Source organism: Staurois parvus, unplaced genomic scaffold, assembly GCF_062004578.1.
Source record: "Staurois parvus isolate SC_StPar_1 unplaced genomic scaffold, SC_StPar_1.0 ptg000548l, whole genome shotgun sequence".
NCBI classification, from domain to species: domain Eukaryota; kingdom Metazoa; phylum Chordata; class Amphibia; order Anura; family Ranidae; genus Staurois; species Staurois parvus.
Window position 1 is genome coordinate 11,412,031 of NW_028318344.1, and position 14,009 is coordinate 11,426,039.

Sequence of the window (14,009 nt, forward strand, 5' to 3'; positions counted from 1 at the left end):
ACAAAATGAAGCCTCATGCACACAGATGTTTGCTACCTCCAAAGTTCTTAAGCATATCTTTTCGGGCACTTTTCCAGGCTGGCGGAGCTGAAGGTGGCATATACACCCTGTCATATAAGTGAATAGCTGTATGCGCCCATCCTTCTGCACATACATTTACATCATTTTTCTTGAAGTCACCAGTCCCACATTAGGGTAAAGCCATGGTAAACACATGCAAGGACTGAGGACTACAAGGCATACATGCTGATCAATAAGCTACCGTACTGTTCTTAATAGCCAGCATAGATTCATGTAAGACATGACGTTGCTAAACGAATCTATTTTCTTTTGATAAAGAAGTAGGCAGAGCCTACAAAGAGATAGCTAAAGTCTATTTTGCACTAATCCACCTGATAATGTGTAAGTTAATATTTATAGGCTTGGATCAATTAAATCAATACATAGGTAGAAAATGACCATGTAGGCCATATTCAAAGAGTTGTGATTAAAGATTCATACACCAAATGATCAAGGTTCTAAGCGGCGTACCTATAGGTTGACTTTTGGGATTACTTTCTGAAGATCTGCAAGACCCTGGAATAATCTTCACACTAGCTGATTTTAGCCAACTGTAGAGATTGCTTCAAAAAGTACTGGATGTGTTTTTAAATTCAAGAAATAAAAATGCCTATTAATACACTAATATTAATGAGATAACATTGTAGATTGTTGATCCAGGGAGTTATTGACTGCTTTTGGGGTCAGGAAGGGATTCTGTCCCAGCTGTAGCAATTTGAACTGTGTATTATATGAGTTTTTTGCCTTCCTCTGGATCAGGTTTAAAGTTATGTCAATACAAATGTGTTTTTCTTAGTTTTTTTTAATGGCTAGTTTTGATAGATGAGCGTCTTCTTTCATATTATACATTTTGCAATGTAGTTTTTCAGTCTGTTTTTAGCTCAGTTTTCTTTTAAATATATCAGTCCATACATTAGTGCAGCACTACCCCCAATAAAGCTACCTAATTGAAAAAAATAACTCCTAATGTGACAAAGTTAGAAAATACTTACACAGCCCCCGAAAACATATCATAATGAATAACTAAAATGCAAGAAATTTATATATATAGGAAAAAATTCTATATCAAAATGAGTTTTTAAAGACACCTAAATACAGTCCCATAAAAGAGTCTGCGATAACAAGAAAAATGAATTCTTCTATGGTAGTGACCTTCCCTCTTCCACAAAGTGCCAAACATACTTCACCCGCTGAAATGTGAGTCTGCTCGCCCCGGTAATTGTCCTCAAAGCTCCCTAAGATTTCTATACAGCTTTTCCCATATGAGGGTACGTCATTCAGGTTTGTCTTCCATCTTTATTCCTCTGACATAGATCCTCAATAAACCATATGAGCATGAACCTATGTTATGGAGAAGATGACTGGAGGGAATTCTGCAGTCTTTCCCTAGGGTGAAAAAGCTGCTTCTCTATGGATACAGTAATGTTGCTACCAGGGGCAGACTGACCATTCCAGCACTTGGGCACTGCCCGAGGGCCCGGGGACAGTAGGGGGCCCCATGAGATGCCCCTGGTACCTTTCAAAGGCTGTTTTGGGTGTGGTTTGAGTGTGGGCGAGGACGCAGGGGCCCCATGATCCCCTATTTCCCGGGGGCACCATGAGTTTCCAGTCCGCCTCTGGTTGCTACCCTAGGAGAGGAAGTATGACTGTCAAGATCACCAGGTTGTAAAAAGCCTCAGCCTCTATTGTCCTGTTGAAAACTCCTCCATTATTCATTCTGAATTTGGTATTTAGGGAAAACCAGTAGAAGGAAGTAGAAGTAGAAGGAAGTAGTTCACCAGCTGACTTCAACAATACACTAACTTTGTGATATTAAGAGTTATTTTTTTTATTTGGGTAGCATTATTGGGGTAGCGCTGCACTATTTATGGATTGATATATTTATACGAACAATGAGCTAAAATGTAGACTGAAAAACTACATGGCAAAATGTATAATATGAAAGAAGATACTCATCCATCAAAACCAGCTTTGAGGTCAATTATTGAGGGGAGCAGACTCACGATACACTGGGTGAAATGTGTTTGGCATTTTGTGGAAGAGTGGTGCTACAACCATAGAAGTTTGAATGTATCTGTTATCACGGACTCCTTTATGGGACTGTATTTAGATTTCTTTATAAACTCACTTTGATATAGGATTATTTCCTATGTATACAGGTTTCTTGTATATTAGGTTTTTATTATTGTATATTTCTGTTTATGTGTGAGCTTGCAACCCATTGTTGTATGTGTGAGACTGAGTGAATTGATTATTGATCACATTTCGTATAAATATAACCAGGTATTTTTCTCAGTACTTGTCTGTAGGAATCACTAATGTTGGGTCAAAGTCAACTTTATCTAATATTTATTTAACAGGTAATACACTTTTTATGAGTATGCCATGTCACCATACCTGTGTTCATACCAAATAGGGTGTATTTAATGTTACATTTTTATTGACTTTCTATCAGTAACTTTAATCACTTTATTTCTAGATTGTAAATTATGTGGGCATGGGCTCTTTTGCCGATTTTCCTGACAGTATGGGCAACGGCTGGGATATGGATAGTGTAAGTTGATGATTACATCCTGCAGAATAAATAATACAATTTAATATTTGCTGAGCTTAAAGTGAAATTTTTAAACATAAAAGTTCTACCTAAAAGCATATGATTTAGTATGCCTGATATTACCTTTAGCTAGAAAATCATCTTCTGTTCCACTCTCTCATTTAGCTTCACCTTGTTTCTGGGACCTAGCTTGTTATGGTTTCACGTTAAAAGTTTACCAACTACCTATCCACAATGGATGGTCATACTGACCACTGACACCATATAATGGAGATTGTCAGGTCTTAGCCAAGAAGTAGGGGAAAGCCAGAATCCCCAACAAAGTGAAACATTTGTTACTACAAGGTCTGGCCATCTGTCAAGATTAGGCAAGATTTTTAAAGTTTAAAATGGAATACAAAATTACTTTAAAAGGGTTTTTGCATTTAAAAGTGGGACTGCATTGGGTGGCTATTTGAGTGTAATCCCAATGCATGGACAAGGCAAAATGCCTCTCTTATGTGCCCGGATAACACCACTGCATTGCGGGGCTGTGTGGGCACAGTGCGCTGCAAAAGAGTACTACATGTCTCTGCATCATCTCGATAAAGTTCCTTTAGAAAAAAAAAGGAAACAATGCAATGCATTAAGCTCAGCGAATCATCACTGCACTCAACTCTGCTCCACTCAACAGCAGACAACCATTGCATTGCAATGCGGCGGCTGGTGTGAACCAGCCCTTAGACCTCTACCAATCGGCTGTATCAACTAAACTTATGGCAGGTAAAATACTCCTCTCTTGTCTATAATTCATTACCTTCAGTACTTTCAAAGTCACTAATCCAGAAAAAGTATACATACCAGGAATTCTGTCATCGTTCTGACTTCACTTGCTGCATACTGGTTCTGGATCAGTGCCTATGAAGTTACAGTAACTGTCTTTGAAATCAAAGAATCAAAATTAAAGCCAAACAATTAGAATTATCAGACCAGGGAAGCCTTTGTCATCTTTACAGCTGCCTGTGGACTTCAGCCCCTAAAAACCACTGATATCATTGGAATTTGCACCTCCATTGGTTTTGTTGGCCTGGAAACAACTGACCTGCTTATGGTCCTCCAGAAACACCACAGCTGCTAAGAAGCCCCACCTACCCAAAAATCCAAAAGAAATGTGGTGGATCAACAGGTGATGTCTAGAGTCAATCAGTCTTCCAGGTTGGAAAACTAATCTGAATATGACTGATGTGCATGTATCAGTGAAACTTAACCAATCTGCCCAATTTGTATTTCTTTTTTCCTTTTAAAAATGAAGAAACAATTGTACTTGCTGTGGTTACAGTTAAAACATTGCAATTATGAGGCTCCTTATTACCTGAACAAGGTAATTAACACTGAAAGCATGAGAAGTGAACCATACAAACCCCGAACAATCCCGCAGTCTTGTTACTATTATGAACGTCTGCTGAGTTCTATTCACACGGGGCTGAATCTGTTAACCTTTGATAGGGCTTAGAAAAAAGGAAACTTAGATTATTTTACTAAACATTCCTAATGAAGTGCGTATTGCAGGAGAGAAGGGTGATTTTCAAAAAGAGCTTTTTGTGTTAAAAGAAATCTGAATGTGGGAATTAGAACCTGGTGGATTTCTGGGACTGATTGAAGGAATTGCTCATCAGGTCACAGGTTATACTTATTGTTATAATTTATTCTTTTTCAGGTATGCAATGTCAGTGAATAATGGATCAGTCAACATCTCAGAGGGCTTTCCATACATCAGGTGGGTTACATTGTGGTATATACTACTGTATATATGGAGTTTTATTTAAATACAATCTGTTTTCATCACTCATATGTTGTATACTAGCTCCAGAGCAGAGAAGCACATGTTCAACATTTCTGTGGGTTTGAATTGTTTGTCCTGGAACTTATTATACAGCCTGGAAGTTAGGTAGTGGAAGCTTTCTTCTGACAAATTCAACTTTTTGGCTTAATGAGAGATTGCTCTTAATAATATACTGTAGAACACTGAAAAACGTAACCTGCAGCAACCACAAAATATCGGATTGCATTTGTGTGATGAAAAAGGAAATAGACTGCTAAAGCTGAGAAATCACTAAAGGAGAACTAGGCTTACTACACAAAAACAAAATACAATGTCTCCCCTTAATCAAAGCTTTTGCACTTAAAGTATATGTGCACTTTTACCTTGCAAAACAACCCATTCAGTTTAAAGTAGAAATGAAAGGCAAAACATTTGTTTATACATATAAAAAAACAATATAAATACCTTGTTTCCCTTTTTTTATAAGTGATCACATACCCTCTGTTCTCAGCTGCGTAAGAGCTAAGGGAGGAGAAACAACAGCACTCTAATCTTCCCAGTGAATGGCTGTGCAGGGGGTGTGTGTTAGCACAAGTCTGATCATTGGAGGAGAGCAGGCTGAGTTCTCAGCACAATTAGAAAACTGACCACGCTGTGCTATCATGCCTGTTGTAGTCAGTCTCTAATAGGAAACCAAAAGGACTGGCAGGAACACCAGGGATTTAACACAAAGGAAGCAATACAAAGAGAACAGGATACTTTTTCATATAAGTACATGGCACAGCAGGCATCTTTCAGGAATATGAAATGTTGGATGTACATTCTTTAAGTTTTGTTCCTAAATATAAATATTCATAATTCACAACCCCAGTGTTCAAAGTGCTACAGACAGACATTTCACAATAGGTAACACAGACATTTGTGATGCCTTGAAAACCAGATCAAATGATGATCACTCTTTATGAAAAATCTGGAGAAGGCCTAAAATGGTTCTCCTCTCTGTCTGCACTTGTTTCCACCATTAATACCAGTTAAAAATACTATATACAAAAATTTAAAAGTATTAAATAAAAATAAATAAAATGAGGCAAACTTGATATACCACTTGTTTTTTTTTTCAGCCGTCACTCTTCAATGTTTTTAATACAAAGATCAGCCACAGAAGTGGTTCAGAAGAGACTAGCTAAGTAAAAGAAGGGCAATACTGATATGTTAAGAGCAGTAACCACTTAGAATGTGCATTTCATTGGTTTGTACACACAGAGCAGTGAAAGACGATTGGTTGCTCTGAGGTACTGCATTTTGCACATTGTTCTGTTTCTTATGAAATAGACCTTTGTAGGTTAGTTTTGACATGCCATTGTTCATCTAGATGAAATGATCTGTGAGTATTGACAGTCGTTTTTTTTTGTCCAGCACATCTGGCTCATACCCTCCCCAGAGTTGTATATTTGCACAAGTTCTTAACGTAGGAGCCATGATAGGTAAGTAACCTCATCCTATGTTTTTCATATTTTCTATCAGCAATACATTTTTTAAACTTTATATTGAGGTTTTGTTATGATTTTTAAGCAAAACAATAAACTGATATTCCCAATTTCTCTGATATTTTTAGATTTCGTTCCCTATTTTTTTGGTGTTTTACTTTGCTGTACTGATTTGTCCTTTCCCGTTCTTCCATATTCTCCTGGTTGTCATGTGTAATTTGTACACAAGTAATGTCACGTGTGTACAGCAGTGGATATAGTAGAACATGCTGTCCTGCCATGCACAGTGGCAAACTTCAACCCCATCCATATTAACCACTTGACCTCCGAAAGATTTACCCTCCTCTTCCCGACCAGACCAATTTTTCTATACAAGCACTGCATTAGTTTAACTGACAATTGCGTGATCATGCAACGCTGTACATAAATGAAATTTACGTAATTTTTCCCCCACAAATAGAGCTTTCTTTTGGTGGTATTTGATCACCACTGGGTTTTGTTTTTAATCTTTTGCTCTACAAACAAAAAAAGGCCAACAATTTAAAAAAAAAAAATTTATATTCATAGATTTAGGCCGATGTGTTTTCTGCTACATATTTTTGGTAAACAAAAAATCCCAATAAGCATATATTGATTGGTTTGTGCAGAAGTAATAGCATCTATAAACTATGATATATATACTGGAATTTTTTTTGTATACAAATAATGGTGGTGATGAGCGACTGTACTAAAGACACTGGCTGGGAAGGGGTTAGACATCTAGGGCGATAAAAATGTTAACTGTGTGCCCCAGTGATCAGCTTCTGCTGCACGCACCCTACCAGGAAGTGCAGAATCACATACAGAATACTGTATATACGTGATTCTGCACACAGCGGCTGCCCTGTAGTAGTAAAGCTGCTATAGGGTGGTCGGCAAGCGGACAATCCAGAATATGAGAATATTGACATATATGAAATTAAAAATATTGAACACATTTTTGAACTCTAGTATGTGCTCAAAAAAGACCCCATCGGAATAGAGATATGGGAACTGTCGTTGGACCTGTATTTAAAGTTGCAGACTCTTGAGTTGTCATCCTGATTTTTTTACTACTAGATGAGTCACTTACCTGGAGTTGGGATGAGGATGACAGCTTAGACAAGGAATAAACTCCCTATTTCTATTATATTGCACTTGTTGTTATATAAGTTGACTATGTTTAATACATTGCATGTAGATCTGTATTCTTTATCCTGGTAGCTTTAATTCACATTTTAGACTTATTTGATATATTATACTACACTTTTAACTTCCTCATAACTAAGAGTATGTAATTTTATTTCACAAAAAACCTGTGGAAGCTATCCCCTCAAATGTCAGACAGAGGGTAAAGACTTAGTCACCAGCCTTGCCTACAGACTCCCTGCAGCTGATCTTTTTCCCTGTTACCCGGTTACATAGTTAGAGAGGTTGAAAAAAGCAGAAGTCCATTTTGTTCAACCAACCGAAAAAATAAATAAATAGAAAACCCCCATGTACACAATCCTATACCCACAGTTGATCCAGAGGAAGGCAAAAAAATCCCTCTCTGATTTGCACCAGGGTGGGAAAATATCCTTCCTGATCCCCCAGAAGGCAACCTATAAATACACTGCGCAAAAAAATTAAAGGGACACTTTTTAATCAGAGTATAGCATCAAGTCAGTTAAACTCTTGAGATAGTGATCTAGTCAGTTAAGTAGCAGAGGGGGTTGTTAATCAGTTTCAGCTGCTTTGGTTTAGTAAAATTAACAACAGGTGCACTACATGGGCAACAATGAGACAACCCCCAAAACAGGAATGGTTTTACAGGTGGAGGCTAGTGACATTTTTTTCCCTACTTATCCTTTCTGACTGTTTTTCACTAGTTTTGCATTTTTCTAGGATCAGTGTCACTACTGGTAGCATGAGGCAATACCTGGACCATACAGAGGTTGCACAGACAGTCCAGCTCCTCCAGGATGGCACATCAATACGTGCCATCGCCAGAAGGTTTGCTGTGTCTCCCAGTCTCAAGAGCATGGAGGAGATTTCGGGAGACAGGCAGTTACTCTAGAAAAGCTTGACAGGGCCATAGAAGGTCCTTAACCCATCAGCAGGACCGGTATCTGCTCCTTTGTGGAAGGAGGAACAGGATGAGCAGTGCCAGACCTCCAGCAGGCCATTGGTGTAAATGTCTCTAACCAACAATCAGAAACAGACTTCATGAGGGTAGCCTGAGGGCCCAGCATCCTCTAGTGGGCCATGTGCTCACTGACTGGCACCATAGAACTTGATTGGCATTTGCCATTGAACACCAGATTTGGCAGGTACGCCTCTGGCACCCTGTGCTTTTCACAGATGAGAGCAGGTTCACCCTGAGCACAGGTGACAGACATAAAATGGTCTGGAGAAGCCATGAAGAAAGTTATCCTTCCTGTAATATCATTCAGCATTACCATTTTGATGGTGGGTCAGTGGTAGTCTGGGGAGGCATATCCATGGAGGGATGCACAGACCCCTACAAGCTAGACAATGGCACCCTCTCTGACATTAAGTATCGGGATGAAATCCTTGGACCCATTGTCAGACCCACTGCTTGTGCAGTGGGTCCTGGGTTCCTCCTGGTGCAAGAAATTGCCCTGCCTCATGTGGCAAGAGTATGCAGGCAGTTCCTGGAGGATGAAGAAATTGATACCACTGAATGGCCCCCACACTCGCCTGACCTAAATCCAATAGAACACCTCTAGGATATCATATTTCGGTCCATATGACGCCACCAGGTTGCACCTCAGACTGTCCAGGAGCTCAGTGATGCCCTGATCCTGATCTAGGAGGAAGTACCCCAGGACACCATCCGTCGTCTCATTAGGAGCATGCCCCAACATTGTCAGGCATGCATACATGCACATGGGGGCCATACAAACTATAGAGTACCATTTTGAATTTTCAGCAAAATTAACTAGCCTGCTGCAGCATTTTTTTACTTTGATTTTTGGGGTGTCTTTGAATTCAGTCCTCTGTAGGTTGATAACTTTCTTTTCCAATAAACGATGGGGCATCCTTACATTTCTAACACATTATCCAGTCCATATCATAATAAATATCCAGCATGATATTTTTCCCCATTGAGATCTGTTGTGTTTTCAAAGTTTTCCTTTAATTTATTTGAGCAGTGTATTAATATCTGGTTATATTTTGTGCATTTAGCAATGCTTTCAGCTACTTTTTTAAAAACAACCTACAGAATTGGCAAAAACTTACCACACAATTTTCCTTGCCTCCTCTGTATGGAGGTGTCCACCTTTACCCGAGGTGTACCCCGCCCAATGACTGGTGATCTGATAACTGGTGGAGTAATGATCAAAAAGCAGCAGAGCAGGCTGAACAAGCACAGATCCACAGCATAAATGAAGCAGGAGCAGGGAATACATGGCAGTTTTTCAGGTACAGCTTTCTCTCCAGCAAAATGAACAGGATTGATATCATCAAACCTCACGAGATCAGCAGTCAGGGGCACAGAGCCTCAGATGATTTTACACTGCATATATACAGCTATTAGGCAACAGAACAGGAGTGTCTAGGCACATTCACCATTCACATGTCATCAGGTACACTGTTGATTTTCAGGAGGACATCAAGACAATACTTTCAGGGTGCTGACTAGGAAAAATTAGCTTTTAGATTTTGCCTAGCTGATTCCTATGCAACAAACAAGCCCTGCGCACACCCCACTAGTATAATATAGGTACCTTTTCATAGTTGAAAGAAAGTGTAACATACAGAGAAGCAATGACCTCAACATGTTCTTATTCTTACCTTAGCTGTCTGGATTGTTGTCATACGATTTCAACAAATCAGGGACTATCACTGCCATTCTCGTCTAAATTCTGCCAGCCTTGCAATGGGATTGTTATGTGCTTTAGGAACATCAATGGTCGGCAATTTCCAGGTTGGTCTACATCAAGCCTTTAAAAGTGCTATTTTTTTTTCCTAAAACATCAACACATGCATGCCATGAGAGGAGAGTATTTGTATTGGTGATTTATTGCTATTTAGCGCTGCTAGCCACTTTGGTCAAATTCTATTCTCCATCCCACATTTCTAACATAGTCCAGGATTTCTTCAACCATGTGGATGATGTACAAAAGTGGGTGTTGTTAGAGGTATATCTATCCAGACTGCACAGCTCCCAACTGGCCCTCATTTTGAGGAATTGTCTGTCTCTTTGAACCAAATCCCTTTGTCCTTCTTTCTACTTAAGTGTTCCTTGATTGAACTGATGTGTAGATTTGTTTAAAAATATATTTTTTACTATCAAAAGTGTTTTACTGAACTAAACCTTTTATTTAACATTTAATTCTATTTTTTATTAATTGCCAAAATAGAGGAAAAGTAGTGCTGGAAAAAAATAAGTTAAACTAATAATGTTTTACACTTCAGTCATCAGAGTCAGTGTTAATGGAGACATGGTAGGGGCATGCCCTTTGCCTGCATACTTTGTGATGTAACGTGTCACTCTTTACCATCTCATAAAATTGGAAGGTATGCCATAGGAACATAGTTAGGATTTATTAGGAAAGAACAAGACTCATTCTTAGAATTGATTTGGGATTGTTTTGCCATATACAAACAATGATAAAGCTTTGATATGGATGATATATGTATTTTCTTCACAGCAATCCAATCAACTTGAAACACATCTGTTTGGAGCTTTCTTGGCATTTTTCATTGGTAACATTTATTTCTGGTTGCAAACAGTATTAACCTACAAGGTAAAGCCAAGACATGGCGGATGCTGGATTGGTCCAATTCGATTCATCCTCTGTATCGCCACCACCACACTTATTATAACTAGTATCCTTTAAAGCATCAGGCTATTAAGTGGAAATGCCGATAATCAATCAAATATATTATAATTTAGCTTCCTAGGCATGTATTTTCACAGACATCCACTATGCACAGATTGACTGTGTTTTATAACTGCATAGATCACTTTGTATTCTACTATCTTACACTATAGTGTCAAAAGTATTGGGACGCCCGACTTTACACGCACATGAACTCTAATGGCATCCCAGTCTTAGTCCCTAGGGTTCAATATTGATTTGACTCTCCCTTTGCAGCTATAACAGCTTCAATTCTTCTGGGAAGGCTGTCCACAAGGTTCAGACATGTGTCTATGGGAATGTTTGACCATTCTTCTAGAAGCGCATTTGTGAGGTCAGGCACTAATGTCAGACAAGAAGGCCTGGCTCAACTCCTGAAAAACAACCCCACACTATAATCCCCCCTCCACCAAACTTTACACTTGGCACAATGCAGTCAGGCAGGTACCGTTCTCCTGGCAACCACCAAACCCAGACACATCCATCAGATTGCCAGACAGAGAAGCGTGATTTGTCACTCCAGAGAACATGTCTCCACTGCTTTAGAGTCCAGTGGTGGCAGGCTTTACACCACTGCATCCGACGCTTTGCATTGCACTTGGTGATGTAAGGCTTGGATACAGCTGCTCGGCCATGGAAACCCATTCCATGAAGCTCTCTATGCATTGTTGTTTGCTAATCTGAAGGCTACACAAAGTTTGGAGATCTTTAGCTATTGACTCTGCAGACAGTTGGTGACTTCTGCATACTTCAGCATGTGCTGACCCCTCTCTGTCATTTTATGTGGCCAACCAATTCGTGGTCGAGTTGCTGTTGTTCCCAGTTGCTTCCACTTTGTTATAATGCCACCAACAGTTGACTGTGGGATATTTAGTAGCAAGGAAATTTCACGGATGGACTTATTACACAGATGGCAACCTATCATGGTACCATGCTTGAATTCACTGAGCTCCTCAGAGTGACCCATTCTTTCACAAATGTTTGTAGAAGCAGTTTGCATGCCTAGGTGCTTGGTTTTATACACCTGTGGCCATGGAGGTCATTGGAACACCTGAATCCAATGATTTGGAGGGGTGTTCCAATACTTTTGGCAATATAGTGTATGTGAATGAAACTGTGTAGAAATGTAAGACCATGATTCCAGATCAATCCACATATTCATAATGCCTCTCTCCCACTTCATACTTTCCTTTATCATCACAGCTGCTCTTTCCCTTAACTATCTGTCACTCCATTTCTGAGGTCCTCTGCTGGTGCTCCTGGCCCTTCCACCCTGCTGCCTTGTGCATTCTTGCTCCAGATTTGGCTCTGTGCATCCATAAGACACACAGAGTGTGGCTAGGTCCCGCCCCCTGCTCCCTCCTTACTGGCTGTGATTAACAGCAGCAGGAACCAATGACTCCTGGCAGCGTCAGGCAGCACATATTTCCTTTGCTGCTCTGAAATGTCATGTGACCTAATTCTAGGAGTTGCAAAGGAAGCTGATACTGGAAATGTGAAAAAGATGTGACAAAATAGTTCATGTTCTTTAGGACCACCCTAACATGAAAGGGCTTGTTGGTTGTGTTCTCTCCCCCCCAGGTCAAATGTTCCCAGTCCCCCCCAGGCCAAAGGTTTCCAGTCCTCCCCCAGTTCCATGAGCAGTCCACCACATGTAGTCTGTGCAATCAAGTGGTTTTTAGCAACATTTACAAAATGAATACAAGTGTGCATTTCCATTATCAAGGTTATGATTCCTTAACAAGGACTAACAGTGATTGCGTTCGCTGCAGTCAAAAAGCCAACAGTAGCTGCTATATGTGAATGGATTCTGGCCATCATTCTATTTGTATTGTTTGGATTGTTCTCTGTTGAATTTTGGCACATTGATGGACACTTCTTCCACGTTAAGAAAAGAACGACTATTCCTAATGAAATGCAAGTTTCCACTGTCACACTGACTACGTAATGACTTGGATGCACCTGATATAGAACAAAAGTGCCTTGCTGGCTTGTACTGTATTTGGAGCAACCCAGGGATATTTATCTATTGGGGTTTACTGGGATTATCATTCCATTTGGATATCAGCCAAAGCATGTCTCAATCAGAACCAGAGGTTCTACACATTTCAGTATTTTATTGTGATTTTTCTGTGTCCCATACATTTCAATGCAACACTATTTTTTTTTTACAAAAAATGTGTTAGGGCATCAGATAATATGACTTCTGGAATTTTTAATTTGTACCCCCCTCCCATTCTAAGACAAGCTTTTTCCATTGTACATCTATGAATGCACAAAAATTAATCTGAGTATCATATAGTGCTTCTGACAATCAGATTTTATCAACTTGGAATAACCAAACAATTAATGTTTATTTTAATTGCTTGGTCAGCAACTCCAATTTACTCTATGCTTTATTAAAAGTAAACTCCAGGCAAATAGATAACTACACAGTTATAATACAGATATGTGAATGGTTGCTTCTGCCTAAAAATGTGTAATTTATTTCAGTTCAATGAAGCACACCTGTCAGACAATACAGCAAGGTCTGGATCCTCACTCTGCCCTGCTACAGTCAGTCAGAACAGTTTGGTCAAGGACCCAGCCAGGGGCGGACTGACAACTCATGGGGCCCCCCGGGCAATAGGGGATCATGGGGCCCCTGTGGCCTTGCCCAAACTCAAAAAAGCCTATGAAAAAAGTACCAGGGGCATCTCATGGGGACCCCTACTGACCCCAGGCCCTCTGGAAGTCCCGAGTTTCCAAATGGTCAGTCCGCCCCTGGACCCAGCCTTTCTGCTTATTTCACAATGCAGGAGCAGTAGTAGGATTCGTGGGTTTTGGGCTCACAGCCCAGAAACAGTATATTTTTGCTGTAGGGTTTTTTCTGCTCTTAGAAAAGGTACATATATAAAGTAAGGTGTGCAAATTTTGTACACAGTAACCAACATGAAAAAATATTCAGTGTACCCTAACAAATGCAACCAGTCAGTTTACAGAGCTCAAAAACTCAACAGCAGACACAGTTAAATTTACAACTCTGTACAACACACCTTCTTGTTCACCTGTCAGAGTGAAGTATAATGTTCTGGGTATGGGGGAGCATGAGACGTTTCCTGTCCTTCAACAATGCTGCACTGAGTGCCTGGGTTCTAGAAGGTGGGTGCAGGGAGAGAGTATCTAACCTTGTGAAAGATTTAGCATTGTATAATTTCTAGAGTTTAGACATGGATTTC

General features: G+C 39.8%; 1 protein-coding gene across 1 annotated transcript; it reads left to right on the forward strand.

The window, feature by feature from the left end:
- Positions 1-2,549: 2,549 nt before the first annotated feature.
- Positions 2,550-12,739, forward strand: LOC149451181 (modulator of macroautophagy TMEM150B-B-like). The gene is made up of 6 exons (XM_089690932.1): positions 2,550-2,614; positions 4,311-4,370; positions 5,832-5,899; positions 9,727-9,854; positions 10,582-10,759; positions 12,546-12,739. Exons 1-6 carry the CDS (start codon positions 2,550-2,552, stop codon positions 12,737-12,739), a joined length of 693 nt encoding a protein of 230 aa, XP_089547058.1.
- The last annotated feature ends 1,270 nt before the right edge of the window (positions 12,740-14,009 follow it).

Excerpts from the sequence above, each read along its gene's own strand:
- LOC149451181 (XM_089690932.1), top strand. The coding sequence starts at position 2,550 with ATGTGGGCATGGGCTCTTTTGCCGATTTTCCTGACAGTATGGGCAACG. Across the intron at positions 2,615-4,310 it reads ACGGCTGGGATATGGATAGT|GTATGCAATGTCAGTGAATA; the intron begins GTAAGTTGATGA and ends ATTCTTTTTCAG. Across the intron at positions 5,900-9,726 it reads TAACGTAGGAGCCATGATAG|CTGTCTGGATTGTTGTCATA; the intron begins GTAAGTAACCTC and ends TTCTTACCTTAG.